Genomic DNA, 17064 nt, shown 5'->3' with positions numbered 1-17064 from the left:
TTTTGTTGTAGCTCATTGACTTTCAGTTTGGGAAATCTCGGTGCAACTCTTGCAGGTTAATGTGACTTCAAGTTCATTGTAGAAACTCTGCAATATTACCTAAGTTTTCTTTATAGAAAACGTTCCACGTGCAATTTTTCGTTCATTTTTGGAGTGAAGCCATTGCATCTCCCATTTACCGGTCACTGTGTCTTTAAGAAAATGCTTAAGAGAATCTAAAGTGGTGAAGTTTTTGTAATTCATCTTCACCACCATGAATGTATTAGCCTTGGTTATGAGAGTTTTCGTATATTCTAGAACAAACACCTCCCAGTCACTTTCCTTTTTTGCCATCTCTGTTAACCCAGAATTCTGGTAACATCCCATGAATGAGTGTCCAAAAACTAAGAATTTGTGATCTAGTTTTGGTATAAGTGCTACGGATAACATAAATTCAGAATTTAACAATGAAGTGACTCTTGTTTTGTCCCCCAATATTGTCGCTAAATGCTGTCAAATAAATGACATGGCTTGGTGAGGACAAAATTAATTTGAGCAAGAAGAAAGCAATTTCTTTGCATTGTCTAAACATAACTACGTTTCCATCTTTAAGATTATGGACACAAAAATTAATTTAATCAAAAAGTCCATAACTGTTGAGCATAGTAAGTTCTAGAACAACTCAAAATTGACATTGGGAGCATCTTTTGTTGGTTTAAACTAGTATTTCTCGAAGCGTGCATTGTAGCTCCTAGGGGTGTTGTGGCAAGCTGGAGATGGATTTGTATGCCTATTTATGGTTTGAAGTGGTTCTTTTATAAGTGTGAAAATATCTGTTAAACTAATCTATAGGGAGCCACAGATGAATCATGAATTGGGCATGGGAACCGTTGGTGACAAAATTTTGAGAACCACTAGTGTAAACACTCAACATGGCTGCACAATGAATATAACTGCAATATATCCCTTGTGCTCCAAACAAAATAGATGGCTGGTGAAGTCGTTTTTCTTTACACCACTAGAATTCAGCCTCTGTTTGAGTAACACACACGCACTCTTTGTGCTCTGAATAAAAGGAAATTTTAGCTTCACTCTCCCTATACTTAACTCAAGTAACTAATGACTTTTTAAAAATTGCACTTATACCCCCCTTGTGCTTTATACCCCACGTATGTCCTATGAAGATGCCACCCATTTTATGTAGAAGTGTGTTAGGAATTTGTAACTTTTCCTTAGTTTCTTAATTATAATTTTTTAAGACAAAAGACTTTCACTCCTCCAGAACTCTGCTGACCTAGACAGATCTTTAGCAATAATATATTTTTCCTTATCGATGAGGAAATCATTACCTTAGTGCAGACTTTCCCTGCTCATGAAACTGATGAAGGCAGAACTTTGCAAGTGCAAGTTAGCTAAAAGATTGCTACTCATCAAAAATTGTTGAAAAATTTTATGATAGAGCTTCAAAGCAAAGCATGACCATTATTTTCTACGTCTGTTATAATATATACTCATTAGCAATTGGTATTGATGATACTGGACTTTCCAATTTATACATATTCGATTATTCTAAAATTATTATTTATCAACGTAGGCTCAGTCCTAACTTTGTCAGATCAAGATTTTTACTGTAGGTACTTATTTTTCATATTTGCATGGAAAAAAATGTTTGAACAGGTATATTTCTGAGGAAGAGGTATTGAACAATAAAGGTGACTTTTTGCAGCTTGTTGGAGGTGTAATATGGATCATTAGGAATGGTACTGGTTATGTAAATTCAAGCAAAGACTGGGAGTGTGAAAATACTGAAGAAACTGGTATGTATACATTGATAACTTCATTAGTTTATTTGTTAACGGCTAATATAGAATTTCTCTTGTCTGGCCCAACTGGGAATAAAAAGATCAGCTGAATGACAGATAATAACATATAGGTTAAACAAGGGAAATTGAAAGCACGGCAAAACTAATTATCCAAAAGACTGTTTTATATCAGAGCTTGACTTTTCCCAGGTGCCAAGTCGCCACAGTAACTTGAAAATTGACATTGCCATCTAAAATTTTATATTGGTGATTATTAAATTGGAGTCTCTTGGCACAAAACTTTTTTTTAATTATGTCAGCAAGTCTACAAACACAGAAATGATCAATAAGTCCCAGAAAAATAGGGGGAGAAACTTTATTTTTTTTACCATTTTACTCAAAAAATATATACTTGGCCCTAAGATATTTGGCTATAGCACCTACATTATTTTTCTATTTTTTAAGCCTAGTTTTACAGAGCCAGTGGAGACCTACATACTACAAATTTACTGTGCTTGAGTAACTTAAGTAACATTAAATCACTTGCAATTAGGTCTGTTTGCAATTAGTCGATTGTCAACTGCAGTAAAAACTTTTAGTCGAATTAATTAATTGACTCCATCTGAATAAAATTTAATTAAAATCTTCCATGTTAAGTTTGCAAATTAACTTCATTTATTTTGCAAAACCAATTAGATCTTTGAAATTACACTTCTATACATATTTCAGCAGTCTGACCATATTCATTAAAAAAAAATTCTATTTTATGGATGCAATATTATCATTTAAATATAAAAAAATCACTATTTAAAAGTATTGAAGTCAGTTTATGTAATTTAGAAAACTTGAGAAAATAAGCATATTTTTTCACCGAATTGGTAAGAGACTAATAATATGAGAGAAAAAATATTCTTCATAAAATGTAGATAATATGGTGAATATATTTGTTTTGTCTGAAAATTATGTGATAGAAATAAACTGACAAGTGAGGCATCTAATGATTGGACCAAAAAAAAGTGTTAAAATTTTTTTGCTGTATTTTTTACATGTGGATGCTATTCTACTTGTGTGCAGATAAAAAGCTTAATATAAATAATGATGAGTCAGTAAGTATGGTCAGGAGTATGTTGCTAGAAGATGATGCAGGTTCATGTTCAAGCACCTGTAGGTCAGCAAGGATAGTTGGTAGTTAAATTCTCAGCTTTTCGCATGTATTTCAATTCCAGCACTAGTCTTGTAAGGGCAGGGTGGATTAAGACTCTTAAAGGCCCCAAGTACTCGAGTATTTTTGGTGGCCACCCCCCCCCCCAAATTTTCATGTCATTGACTGCATGCAGTTCAGCAATTTTTTTACATTTAAAGCAGTGGTTCTTAACCTTTTTTCCCATCCCATATATATACCCAGTGCAATACAACTTACCTTCCTTGCACCCCCTAGAATAATTAGTTTTCTATTTGTTATTTTTTCTCTAATCAATTACATTATCTATATTAATTCCTTTTCATAAACTCTTTTTGGTTATTATTTTAATCCCTTTTTTGGCTACTGTTAATATTTAATTCTGACTTTTTTCAAATAAATTCCAAACTAAACTGAAAAGACTTGTTTTACCAAAATAAAAAATAAAAAAAAACAATTAATGAATACAGGATGTCTCAAATTGCACAGGAACCCATGACCAGAAACATCATGAGAAAGTGGTAGCAGCCCCTTAAGAAGTGATCAGTGAGAAAACATTATAGACATAATTATTAAAAAATTAAGTACAGTAAAAACCCCTCTTAATGGACACCCCCCAGATGCAGTCACCCTTCTTTTATTGCCAAATAATAATTTCCTCTTGTATAATAAAAGTATGCATTTCAAACCCCTGTTTAACAATCACTCCCTCTTTTACGGATGAATTTTTTTGCCCCGCTGGTGTCTGCAAAAAAGAGATAGGTTTTATTGTACTAGATACCTCTAAATTCTCCATGGTTGCACAAAATTTGATACACAGATTCAAACAGTGTCTACAATACGTGTCTGTATAAGAAGCATTGGTGATGAATTAATTCATTGAGTAACTCGGCCATTCCATACTAAATGTACAAGGTGTCTACCATCATGAAAAGTCACGGAATGGGAAAAAGATCACGGACGTCCCGAAAAAGTCACAAAATTTGAGTGAAGGTCAGATTTTTTTGATTCTCCATTTCGATTTTTTTCCCTAAAATCTAGGCTTTGGAGAAGCTGTGGCATTCAATATTTCTTCTCTCAGGATTTTTTTTTTTTTTTTTGCTCCAGGGGGGATGGATGAGTGAGTCGTAACAGAAAAGAACTATGTCAATGTATAGTCTACCCTACATCGAGGCAGACATATGGGTGGGGCAAAAAAGCTTTAGTCTGGATGAAAAAAAAATAACTTTTCTTTCATTGCTTGTTGGGACCTTTCATCATCTGTAATATTCCCCTAAAGTAGTGTTCTCAGGATCACGTGATAATTCCTGGGGAAGGGGGGGGGGGTTGAGTGGATGGACAATTGGGAGTCCTCTTGGGAACAATATCAGTTTTCCGTAGAAAGGACATGACCTTCCCTCTGCATCGGGGAGCAGGGCTGTTAGATCATTGGCGGGTCCACAAGTCAGAGTTTTCACGGGGGCTCTGTAGTGAATTTATAGCACAAAGAAACAATGATGTTGATTGTCCCAGGCCTCAGGGGGTTGCGGCCCTGTCAGCCCATCCTATAACCATTTCGATGAATCATAAATTGCGCAAAGGAGGCAGCTGACAAAAGAGAACCATTGGAATACGGTGACAAGCTTGCGATCTTAGACCGACAATAAAGCATGATGATAGAGCAAATAAGCGTAATATCAGACTTTGAAAAAATGTGAATACGAAAAGGAATATGTGAAATCTGCGCGCTCATCCTTCGGAAGGGATCTGAGCTGGGTTGCTCTATTCGGGACGGTCGTGATTTTTCCCCTCTTAATCCAGTAAGAGGGAAAAAATTAACATCACAAAGGCCCTGGTCTAGTGCAGTGTTTTTCAACTGCTGGGCCCTGACATCGGTCAAACTAGGCCATAAGTGGTTTATTATTTCATTTTTACCCATTTATTTCCCATTAATCGTGTGTATGGCAGGGCCTTCCAATCATTGGAAAAAAGAAATCAACCGTGCCGCAGGATTCCAAAGGTTGAGAACCACATCCTGCAGTAGGGCCCCTAAGCTGGGATCTTCAACGGTCCCAGGCAGATTTTTCATTTGCCCCCATATAGTGAATTGATAGCGTGAAAAAAAATTGTGAATTATCTCTAGGGTCCCCGGGCTAAAACAGCACCTCCTACAGATAGAAGGCATCTGCACTCTGCTTGTGACTGACGTCACAAGCAGAGTCCCACCATTTTCCCTCAGAATATTCAGGGAAAAAATTTTGCTACTCGTGGCAGTATCATCATTGTGAGGAAAAGAAATGAACAGACTCAGAATTGGCGATTTCTATGCTCCACATCCAATTGCTATGCAGTATTTGTGAACCAATCAGGAAGATTCTATGCCAAAATAAGAAGAAATGAAATAGGATGCTGTTTCAAAATGTGGAAAACTTGCTAGATAGTCTGAATGACGTTTATGTCAAACAGTGCATAGGTCTTCCATCTCTAGGAGGTGCTGGTTGGAACCCTGTTAGCCTCATACTGTGCTTCCCTGCACGAGTGAATGGGGCGTTCACTGTCAGAATTAGAAAATCGGCTGGACTATGTACCTTTAACACTATGGTTTCAGCTCTCGTACATAAGAAATGTTTATTTAAATTTTTTTATTTCACCTGTGCCGATATGTTTTGTCTGCATGCGGTAATGCAATCAGTAAAGAAATGGGCTCATTCATGCACATTCTATTTAGATGCAGTCTTCTGACGCACATCCCGGTCTGGCGATGTGTGACATCCCTGCATAGCGACCCAGGATTCTGATCTGGTGAAATCGGTGTAATCGATACACAGTAAGAGAGAGACAAATGATTTCAAGAGAATTTCCAGATTTTAGCATAAGTAAATTTATTAGCACTTTTAACAATTACGTAGGTTATGATTAACGAAATTATTTCTCAAATTCATACCGATCCCCGTGCAAGTCCGTTGACTGAACAATATAGTCCGGCGACAGAAGTTTGACTATCTTTCGTGAATTGCATGAGCCGTGATGTCATTGACCTTGATGGGAACAAGCGAAGTTCACGACCTGAGACGAGGCTCCACGTGGCGGCAAGAACTGCAGGCTCAACGGCTAGAGCCGAGGTGACGATCGACGGTAATCCAAACGACAGATGAACGATGACAGGATGCAGGACGACGGTGGTGACAACGGATGACTAGAGAGGGGGCATGATGAGATCCGGAACCAGCTGGCGACGTGCCGAACACCAGTGAGACGAGTTTTTTCATACTGTAAACGATTCACCAAAAGGCAACCACCTTCACCTTAAGTGATCTATACTGAGCTGAAAGTGAAAGCGATGTAACGTATCCATGGGCCCCTGGCGTAAAAGTCCAAAGTCAGCATCGCATGAATGTTTACTTGTTTTTCGTCTGCGGCTGTGGTCGTGTGGCAGCGATCGAGGCCAATTGTGATGTTGCCGGCATGCAATCGTATGCAAATTGTTTTTTGTGACTTGTTGAATTTTTAGCGAGAGACTGTGTGTTGCCTGTGGACGAATGGTCCTAAATTTGAAAAAGGTTTATGATGTATAAAGCATGTCACTCGTTCTCACTAATCGCATGCATTCATTCATTCAAGTATTCACTTCTTACTTGAGTAGTTGCCCTCTCTAGTAGATGAAACCTCGATTGGTTCGGTTCCTGATGAAACTTCTAGTCTAATGCTACAGAAACGTCCAGTACGTCTGCTATCTTCGACGTTCAACTGGCTGGGCTCCCGTGGATTTTCATTGATGATTGCTGGGAGATCTACCTGAAAACTGGTTGCTGGTGACTTGCTTTGAATCTTGGGACTTCTTTCTTCAGTTGATTTCAACGACGTGAATAGATCTACATCGCTATCGTATCTAATGCACTTGCATCTTTTGGTCTGCTAGAAGAAAGGTGGTGTCCGGCTAAATGGACATGGACTTTTTTTATAACTAAAATTGATGTTTGAATAATTGACTTTAACGCAAAAAATTTGTTTTAATGAACGAGTCTAACTTAATGTAAAATAACTATTAATGTAATAAGCCTTTTGAAGTGATACAAAACAACTTTTGTTTGTTTGTTTCCTGCTTGTTGTCTGCTTTTAACTGGATAATTCGAACCGGGCGCATAACTCCTATAAGGGATGTTACAGCGAGATGAAATGCGAAGTGACGATCGTGACTCTGGATATTTATACCTGAAAGGGAAGTGCGGTACGATCCAACTCCTGGGACCGACCATCTCAAAAATATATCTAATTTTCATGGTGAAACAGATTTTTATAGCAACTTTTGCAAAATAAAATTGGCAACAACAATAATTCAAAATGGTGACGCAATCAGGATCGCATATTTTTTTGGACTATGAACAATGAAAATATCACAGATAAATTTAATCACTCGAAGATGAGACAACTTGTATATAAAAATGACTAGAATAGGACTGTTTTCTGCCGGGGGTCTATGGGTATTGTTATAGATGCTCATCCATTGTTGGTCGATTTCGACAATCGGCACGATTTTTGAACTGATCTAATAAAACTGCTCGATCACTTACATTTCGCTCCATTCAACGTTGTTCGGCTCTTTTGCTCTGTTTTGAGCCCACTATTGCTATGCGTTGCAGCGCAACACTGCTGTTCTGCTCATGGCTTAATATCGATCAATAGTGTGTTCAGTAGTTTTGCATTCGCAGGATGTGTTTTCAACTTGCGCGGGTGCTTCCGTAGAGTTTGTTTTGGAAAGTTTTGTCGCAGGCACTGAGGGAACTCCGATACAACAAAAACAGGGAGGTGTTTAGTGTTGCCAGATGTCTGTATATAGGACCCCACAAGGGCATATGCTGGGATGAATTTTATTGGATATTCATGATCTAACTGAGGGCTTAGGCGACCTCACAAAGTCTGTTGAAGGCATGGGTGGGGAGGATCGCTCCCCTCCCCCACCCCTGATTAAAAAAATTAGTGGCATAGATAGAAGGTGCACATATTTGTCGTCCTCTCCCCATTCGTGAAACAACCTGTAGCCGCGTATGCTTTTGTGGGGGTGGCTTATGTGGCTTGAGCTCTTAGGGTCCAGTGAGGTGTTGTATTTAAATCTTTAAATTTAAATGTTTTAAAAATTTAAAAAGAATTGAATTTTTTTTATTGTGGTTGGAGGGGTTGTCACCCCACCCGATCGTGGTGAAGCTCAATATTCAGCACTGAGAGGCTTCATGCCAATGTTGGCATGTTTGTATGTGCATTGACATCATCATGTTCTGCGGAAAGTTTCAAAGGATTAAAATAATTGATTTCTTATCAAATGTTATTTTGTGAATTCACTCGTGTTCCCCCTTTCATTTTTGGATTTTCAGTTATGGGTTTCTATGCAAATTCCCATTCCTTTAGATGATATCTACCTTTTCTTAAATGCCTGTCTAAATATTTTGAGACATTTAGTGAAGTGAAATGATCTATTATAAAAAATATTGGATTTTAGTCTTATCTTCTTTTTTTTTTTTTTTGAATGATTAAAAAATTTTCAACCTGTTTGTTTTTAGGTTCCATGGATTACTTTGTTCAAATTCAATCTTCAAGAACAGCAGTTGGGCATGATGCTGATGGAAGAATAGTTATTGTTCAGGTGGAGGGAAAGTCTGGTATTGATGGGTAATATTAGATCATTGTGAACAATTAAGATTATCAAGTAAAGTTAAAAACAAAACCCAACGAAGTTGTGGTTTAATCTTAATAAAATGTAATTTTTATACCATCAGGTAAGTTTTTGAGCAAAAAATAATATTCCTATTGGTGAAATCATGAAATAGTTTTGCTTCGGGACTGAGCTAACATCAAGTGGGTCATGAGTGGGATGGGCATAATATTCATGGGAAGATAAAAATCATGAGCTTAATCATGAGCTTTTGCAAAAAAGAATTTTTTTTGCACATGAAGTGCCTTCTATGATCTCAGTGCTTGATGGAAGTTGGGTTATGTTCACAGTTGATTTTAAGATGTCTGCCTTTAACTCCACAACATGAACAGAGTTTTTTGGTGTGGTGCTGTAGCCAATCATTGATGCCAGCAGACTGGCATCACATGGTGTTGAGCAATGAATTCCACTTCGATCTTGGAGCAAATGAACATCACATCAATGTATGAAGGTGCAGTCCCAATCAGCCTCCTTTGTTTTATGGAGGTAGGCAGCTACGCTATTACCCCTTATGTAATGGTGTGGGGTGCTATCTCTTACAATGGCAGGTTATCCCTAGTGATCCTGCTTGCAACTTCAGCAGCTCAATTATATGTTGATGACATTCTGCAACTGTTTGTGTTATTCTTCATGGCATGTCATTTTCTGCCATTTTCTAGCATGGTAACGCCCGGTCCCGCATGGCTCACATATCTGGTGGTCTGACTCCTTGCTGTCAATATTCATTCTTGGTCTGTCTGGTCACCAGACCTTTCATCCATTGATCATGTATATGACATGTTAGACTGCCACATTTGGGCAACCCAAATGTTGCAAATCTAGAGCAACAATTGAGGAATGCCTGGCATAATGTATCGCAGGATGAGATGTATACAAGACAAGCATGTATTACCACCAGGGAAGGTTTCACCAATTACTGATTTGCATATTCCATGTGCAATTGTTAGTCAACATCACCTCTGGGGAATGAATAAAAATGAAATTCTGGTTGACTTACTTATTTTGCTGACGGATTTTGAAAAACTGTTATGGGGCGAGGGTAGCCTTAAGAAAGTGATAGACATTATACCAGGGGTCAGCAACCTTTCTTGTCTGCTGGTCAAAATCAACCAAAATGTGTATATTAAGATGTTTCAGGTATATACTTTATATACCCGAATATAATTATACTTTATTTTCGGAACTCAAGTGGGTCAGTTGAAATTATGAAATGGGTCGCAGGTTGCGAGGCCTACATTGTACTGAGGGTTTTATTGTGTTGACAAATTGTATTCTTTCCTGTTTTTATAGGTTATCTCTCTTGGAATTTCAAGATTTTTTGTTAAAACTTGGATTGGTAAATGCAATAAATTTGGATGGTGGTGGTTCTGCAACATTTGTGATCAATAGCACAGTCATCAATTACCCATACGATAAATGGTGAGCTAAAAATTGAAAAAAAATCAAATTGATTGTGAGTTAACTACCATAATTTTCTGTCTATAATCTGTACATGTGAATTTCTGGTAGTTGTTTTTTTTTTTCTAAATTAATGAAATACTGCTCTATGGTAAAGTAAAAAATTTATGAATTTCAATCATTGATATATTGACAAACATTTATCCAGAAATCCCACATGTATTCATAGGATGAAGTGTACTGCATAAGCTTTAATACATGATGTGCCAGGATTGTCAGAATAAATGTGCTGGTGTTGGGGATAAAACCAATGAGACCACAGAATATCTACCAACGCGGGAAAGTCACGGAATGAGAAAAATGTCACAAAAGTCCAGAAAAAGTCACGAAATTTGACTGAAGGTCACAGATTTTTTTGATTCTCCAGAGATCTTTTTTTCAATTTTTTCCCCCTAAAATTTAGGCTTTGGAGAAGCTGTGGCATTCAATATTTCTGTTGTTCTCCCTCATTGTACCTTTTTTTTGCCCCGGGGGGAATGGATGGGTGAGTAGCAACAGAAAAAAACAATGCCAATATGTAGCCACCCTAGTACACTGCGTCAGACATTATATGGGTGGGGCAAAAAAGCTATTTAGACTGGATGAAAAAAAAAGAACTTTTCTTTCTTGCTTGTCCGGACCTTTCAACATCTGTAAGTATTCCCTTCAATGAAGCGGTGTTCTCAGGATCATGTGATAATTCTTAGAGGTGGGGGAGGGGACTGTAATAGACCACGACAGTAGGGAGTCCTCTTGGGAACAATATTGGTTTTCCGGAGAAAGGAAGTGATCTTCTCCCCACATCCTGGAGCAGGTCTGTTGGATCTTTGGCGGGTTCACAAGCCAGTTTTTACTGAGGGACTCTGTAGTAAATTTATAGCATGACGAAACAATGGGTTTGTCATGCGGGCGCGGTAGCTCAGTCGATAAGATGCTTGTCTAAAGTTCCAAAGGATGTTCAGAGGTGCCGCGAGTTCAATACCCAGTTCATTTTTGTCAGAAAACTTTCCTGACACAAGGGTACAACAAAAAACGGTGACTTGACCACAGCAAAAAATTGCTACCGCAGGGCCCCAAAGCAGAATGTTCTGCAACGAGCCCTCAGCTGACTGAAAATTTTCTGCGGTAAAAATTCACATATACATAATAGCGTTTTTCTACACTTTTCTTAAAATTCTTCCAGATTGTTCTGCAATAGCACTGGTTGTTCTGCATGTTTGACCGATGTCAGGGCCCAGCAGTTGAAAAACACTGCACTAGACCAGGGCCTTTGTGATGTTAATTTTTTCCCTCTTACTGGATTAAGAGGGGAAAAATCATGACCGTCCCGACTAGAGCAACCCAGCTCAGATCCCTTCCGAAGGACGAGCATGCAGATTTCACATATTCCTTTTCGTATTCACATTTTTTCAAAGCCTGATATTACGCTTATTTGCTCTATCATCATGCTTTATTGTCTGGCTAAGATCGCAAGCAGTACATGTTACATTTCAGCATATTCTGCTTTGGGGCCACAGGGAGTCCCTTATCGAGGGGTTAGTGCACCAACCTCTCGATGAGTATAAAAAAGAAGCCTTCCATTCGCAATTGGCAATAAATTGTAGGTCCCGGTCTAATTAGCCCTCATGTGCAGAAAATGACCATGGTGCGACAAAAATTATAAACGAAACTATGGTGATTGTCCCGGGCCTTAGGGCTGCAGCCCTGTCGGCCCATCCTTGTGGAGGAGAGGTGAAAGGGCACAAATTTTCTCTCAGTGAAAGAATTTTTTTTAAATTTTCATCCATGTTTTTATTTATTTTTGTCGCGTCGATCTTTACCAACTAGCTATAGTGAACAACGAAATCGTACAATATACGCATGTGACAGAACGATCAAATTCAAGAGAAGACAGACATCTGACTCTTTCGCTATTAATTGTATTGCAACATAAGTTTTAGGCCGAATTTAAAGTAGTACCACAGTGCTTTTAAAAGTGTGCATCCGTGCTCCTCTCAAAATATGGATTTGTGTGCACAAAACCTATGCTTTAAAGTGGTTCTTTTATATGGTGGAAAAAAACTGCCAAACTTCTTGGGAAGCCACCGATGAACCGTGAATTACGCAAGGGAGGCAGCTGACAAAAGAGAACCATTGGAATGCGGTAACAAGCTTGCGATCTACACCAGAGGTCTGTAACCTTTTCCCAGTAACGAGCACTGCCTGTACCCATCATCAAAAGAAGAGCACTCTTAAGTCATGTTTGACTTTCTAATGCATGAAATCCGGATGAGTTTAATAATTGAATGCAATTTGCACAAGGAGTTTAAATGAAATGTTGATCAAGTGCTCGTGAGCACCAAATTGGACACAAGCATCGAGCACTCTGGGTGCTCGCGAGTAACGGATTGAAGATGCCTGATCTAGACGGATACCTAAGCATGACGATAGAACAAATAACAAGCGTCTAATATTGGACTTCAAAAACTATTAATAGGAAAAGGAATATGTGAAATCTCCGCATCCTTCGAAAGGGCCCTTGGTTGGTCTAGTGCAGTGTTCCTCAACCACCGGGCCCTGACATCCGCCAAACTGGGCGTGAGTGGTTTATTACTTCATTTTTACCCATTTATTTCCCATTAATCTTGCGTATGCCGAGGCCTTCCAATCAAGAAAAAGAAATCAATCGTGCCGCTGCATTCCAAATGCTAAGAAACACTGGTCTAGTGGCCCCACATCTTGCAGTAGTGCCCCCCTAAGCTGAGATCTGTGGTGGGCTCAGGTCAAATTTTTCACGGGCCCCGGATAGTGAATTTATAGTGTGAAGAAACAAAAATGAGAATTATCTCATCACATTTAGTCCTTGGGCTGGATCAGCCCTCCACTGTGCTTCCCTCCGAATTGGAAAATCGGCTGGATTATGTTTGTACCCTTAAACTATGGTTTCGGCTCTTGTATATAACAGACGTTTCTTCTCATTTTTTTTTATTTTACCTGCGCTTGTTAATGCAATCAGTAAAGAAATGGGCTCATTCGTGCACATTCCATTAAGATGACGTGTTCTTCTGATGCACATCCCTGTCTGGCGATGCTCGTCCATTGTTGGCCGATTTCAACAATTGGCACCGATTTTTGAACTGATCAAATAAAACTGCTCAATCACTTATATTTTGCTCCGTTCAACGTCGTTCGGCTCTTTTGCTTTGTTTTGAGCTCACTATTTCTATGCGTCACAGCGCAACACACTGCTGTTCTGCACATGGCTTAATATCGATCAATAGTGTGTTTAGTAGTTTTGTATTCGCAGGACGCGTTTTCAACGAGCGCAGGTGCTCCCACGGAGCTTACTTTGAAAAGTTTTGTCATAGGTGGCGAAGAAACTCTGATACGACAAAAACGTTGATGACGGGGGGGGGGTCTAGGGTTGCCAGACGTCCGTATATATGACTCGCAAGGGTGTATGCAGGAATGGATTGCATTGAATATTCACAGGTGGGAACTCTGCTCCAATTGTACCATACCGCCCCAAAATTAACATCTTGCACCATCAGGCTCCAATAGTGTATTTTCATATTTTTCTGCGCCAAATAGCAAATTTTAGTATGCCCGGAATTTCAGAAAGAACGCAAAAATTTTTTTGTTCCTGCTTTTTTTTTGCTGTGAAACGATTCCTTCCGAGAAGAGCATGTTTTATTCTACTGTACTTAAACTATCAGGCTTTCCATAGCGAAACCGTGATAATATCAGTGACCGTGCAACTGAAGATGGTTTGCAATCAAGGAGGTTATAATACAAGGTGACATCATGCATGCAAATTGAAGCCGTTGTGGCAGCTCTATGGGCTGACAAGTAAGCCTAAACAAACCGTTCTTTTCCCTATACTTAACATGTGTTTTGCAGGATCAAATTCTTTTAAAGTATTAATAATTAAATAAATTTAAACACCATGACTATTTAATGTATCTTCAGGTAATCTACATGATCCGATAATGGGGAAAGATAAAACCTTATCCGTATAGGTATATAAGGGTTATATTTTTAATTTATTTTTGAAAGGGAAAAGATCATTTTTCACTCTCAACTCGTCATAAGTTTTTAGTTCAGTGCCTTCAATTTATTTTAAAGATTTGATGTATCCCATTAATATCTATGGGAGTATGATTAATTAAAATAATATGAAGCTCCAATAAAATGCAATTTTCATAATTTTTTCTTTAAACTGTTTATTTTGCCTTTTTGTTTCGTTCACCATTATGATAGATCCGGGCATTTTGAAAGTGTTTCAGGCCCATGGTCACTCGTTTTAAGCTTTGCATGAGGAATTTTGATTTCTGAACCAATTCTGAGGTGCTCGAGCATCTTCTGACAGGGCCGTAGCTAGGATTTTTGCCACTTGGGGGCGAACATGATTCAGCCATCCGGGGCAAACAGCATTTTGTCACCCCCGTGCCTCAAAGTACTGGAAGTACTCGAGCGTCCTCTGCCACTGTGTATTTACGGTTTTGCTGCCTGTAGGCTGTACAGATTTTGCCACCCTTCTTTGGTTCCACTCTCATATTCTTGAATACGTATTACTGAAATATATGCCGCCCATCCGAACCTTCCGCTATGTGGATGTAGTATTGAGAAAAAAAATATTAAAAATAAAAAACTTTTTTTACGAGCTGCAATGAGTCATCTCTCTGGCCTATAGTATTTAGGAAAATAATCACTTGGGATGTTTTTTTTTTGCTCTTCATTTTGTACCTATTACTATACGAATAACGAACATTAAATCACCAATATCGCTAAATAACGAGTGTCGGATTGCCAATCTTGCCAAATAATGAGTGCTAAATCGCCAAAAATTGTGTTCATTCTTCCGCAATTCTCTCCCATTTTTGTGACAATTTCTTTCCAAGTGCACAAAAAATCAGGTGCTCACTTATGGAAAATATTTCGCCCATTTGAAGTGCTGCTGTTCCAGACAGCAAATAGAGCCCTCAATAAGCAAAAATCATTTTAAATAGACTTGTGTGAAAAATTTTATGACAGCCACTCTTTCAAACTAGGTGTCAAAAGCCTGTGAAACACCAAAAAAAAGCTGATGAAAAGATGTTTAATAACAAAAGATAGGGCAGTTGTTTTACTTTGAAAAGGGGTGAGGATTAACGAAAATATTTTTGCAAGTTAATTTTGCTGCTCTAATTTATAAATATCTGTGCCAAATCCTATACTTTGCTGCTCCAAAATGGACTTTTGTCACTTCCAACCCCTGTATTCATAACCTGAGGGCTTAGGTGATTTCGCAAAGTTGATTGAAGCCATGGGTGGGATACAGGGAGGACAATGAAGATGATTGCCATTCCCCCACCCGATTAAAAAAAAAATTATTGGCGTAGGTAGAAGAGCAAAAAAGGTGGACATTATCCTTTCCCCCATCTTGTTAGGGAAACAACCTGTATCCACTTATGCTTTTGCGGGGCTGGGGGAAGGCTTATGTGGCTTGTGTTTCGCTTAGCCTCCTAGACATATTACGATTTAAGTATACACTAGAGCCAACGAGAATAGCTTATATTCATATTTATTTACATAGACTCCTAAACCAGAGCGTTCGACTTGCTCTCATGTCCAACAGTCAACAACCTGTCTCCCTTCGGCTCCATGGCCTTTTCACCCGATCCGATTATTATACATCACTTCATTTCACTTCCGACACAGCTTGAGCCCTTAGGGTCCAGTTTCTATGGGGCGTTGTATTTAAATCAACTTCAAATTTAAACGTTTTTAAAAATTTGAAACAAAATTTGTCTTTTTTTTTAATTTACTTGCGTTCCCCCTTTCATTAAGACCCTCTATTTTATTAACCCAAACCCTACTAAGTGGTTGCTACTCACAATTTGGGAACAACTGATAGAAGAAACAGTCCAGCATAGCTCATTTTGTTAAATTCAGGGCTCCCACTTGTCCTGCTTTTCCTACATTTTGGTAAAATGTCCCACTTTGTTCTACTTTTCATACTTTTTTAGCAAAATCCTATCAACAAAATTCATATAATTGATTTTAATTGAAAAGGGAACAGCGCGCGTAGACATGATGCCAAATAATATAAATGATGTAGATTGCAATCAATGATTATGCCAAAGCAGAAATTGTATTGTTTTTAAGGTTATTTAAGGGGGTGAAGTGTATGTGGACCATTTGGTGGTTTAGTAATTTTTCATTCCCTTAGTTTGAGGGTTCTACAGAGTCGTCCTTAAAACTTCTGCTTGGTTGAAAAAAAATTTTGTATTTACTACTCTTCATTGTCTTGGACAGTAACTAACATTCATCATTCCAAATTATGGTACACATTTTGTGAAGGCTATAGGTGAAAAAACAACAGTTAACATAATAAAGCAGTTGGATACACAGACCTGTTCTAGGTTTTGTGGCTTTGATACCTAATAGCATTCAATTTTCTTCTGTATTTTTAGAGCATGCAGAGTCACAATGTTTACAGTTCTCAAGTAAAGAGCTAGAAATTAAAGTGCTTCATTTGTCAAAAACGATTACCCTGGCATTGACCACTAAAATTTAAACAAATCCTTTTTAAATGGGATGAACAACGCAGTAAAACCATCTGGTCCACCTTGACTTATTTATGTTGGACCTTGTAATTTACACATTTTGCTTTTGGAAGTAGTATCAGAAGAGCATCATTCTTAAAAAACTTACGTATGTTCATAATTTACCATATGAATTGTCAAAGAGAGTTGACAGACTGGACTCCCAAAAAAGAATGTAATATATATTGTGAGGAGAGCAGAAAAGAATTATCTGTGGTTGCTAAGACCCTATTTTGGCCAAAAAATTTTTTTTGTAACCAAGACATTTCTGTCATTTTGCTTTGGCTTGAGTCAATCTTACAGGATACTGAAATAGTGTGTTATGAAAGAAAAAGTTAATTTTAAAATTTTTCAAAAAAAAAAATTTAGGGATTTTTTTAAATTATGATTATGTTGTCTAAGGGGGTACCCTCT

At 38.1% G+C, this 17064-nt stretch overlaps 1 protein-coding gene across 2 annotated transcripts in view; it reads left to right on the top strand.

The window, feature by feature from the left end:
- Nucleotides 1–17064, top strand: part of LOC149072628 (N-acetylglucosamine-1-phosphodiester alpha-N-acetylglucosaminidase-like) — a 43726-nt gene that overhangs the window by 4916 nt on the left and 21746 nt on the right. For both annotated transcript variants that reach the window (XM_089246250.1, XM_089246249.1), the window contains exons 4-6: nt 1657–1796; nt 8496–8604; nt 9938–10066. In XM_089246250.1, the coding sequence (XP_089102376.1) occupies nt 1657–1796; nt 8496–8604; nt 9938–10066 (378 nt within the window). The remainder of the gene's footprint in view (nt 1–1656; nt 1797–8495; nt 8605–9937; nt 10067–17064) is intronic.

Source organism: Pholcus phalangioides, unplaced genomic scaffold, assembly GCF_987345545.1.
Source record: "Pholcus phalangioides strain wild (caught in Gottingen) unplaced genomic scaffold, Ppha-v1.0 ptg000017l_1, whole genome shotgun sequence".
NCBI classification, from domain to species: domain Eukaryota; kingdom Metazoa; phylum Arthropoda; class Arachnida; order Araneae; family Pholcidae; genus Pholcus; species Pholcus phalangioides.
This window is presented reverse-complemented; position numbering and strand designations above follow the sequence as displayed.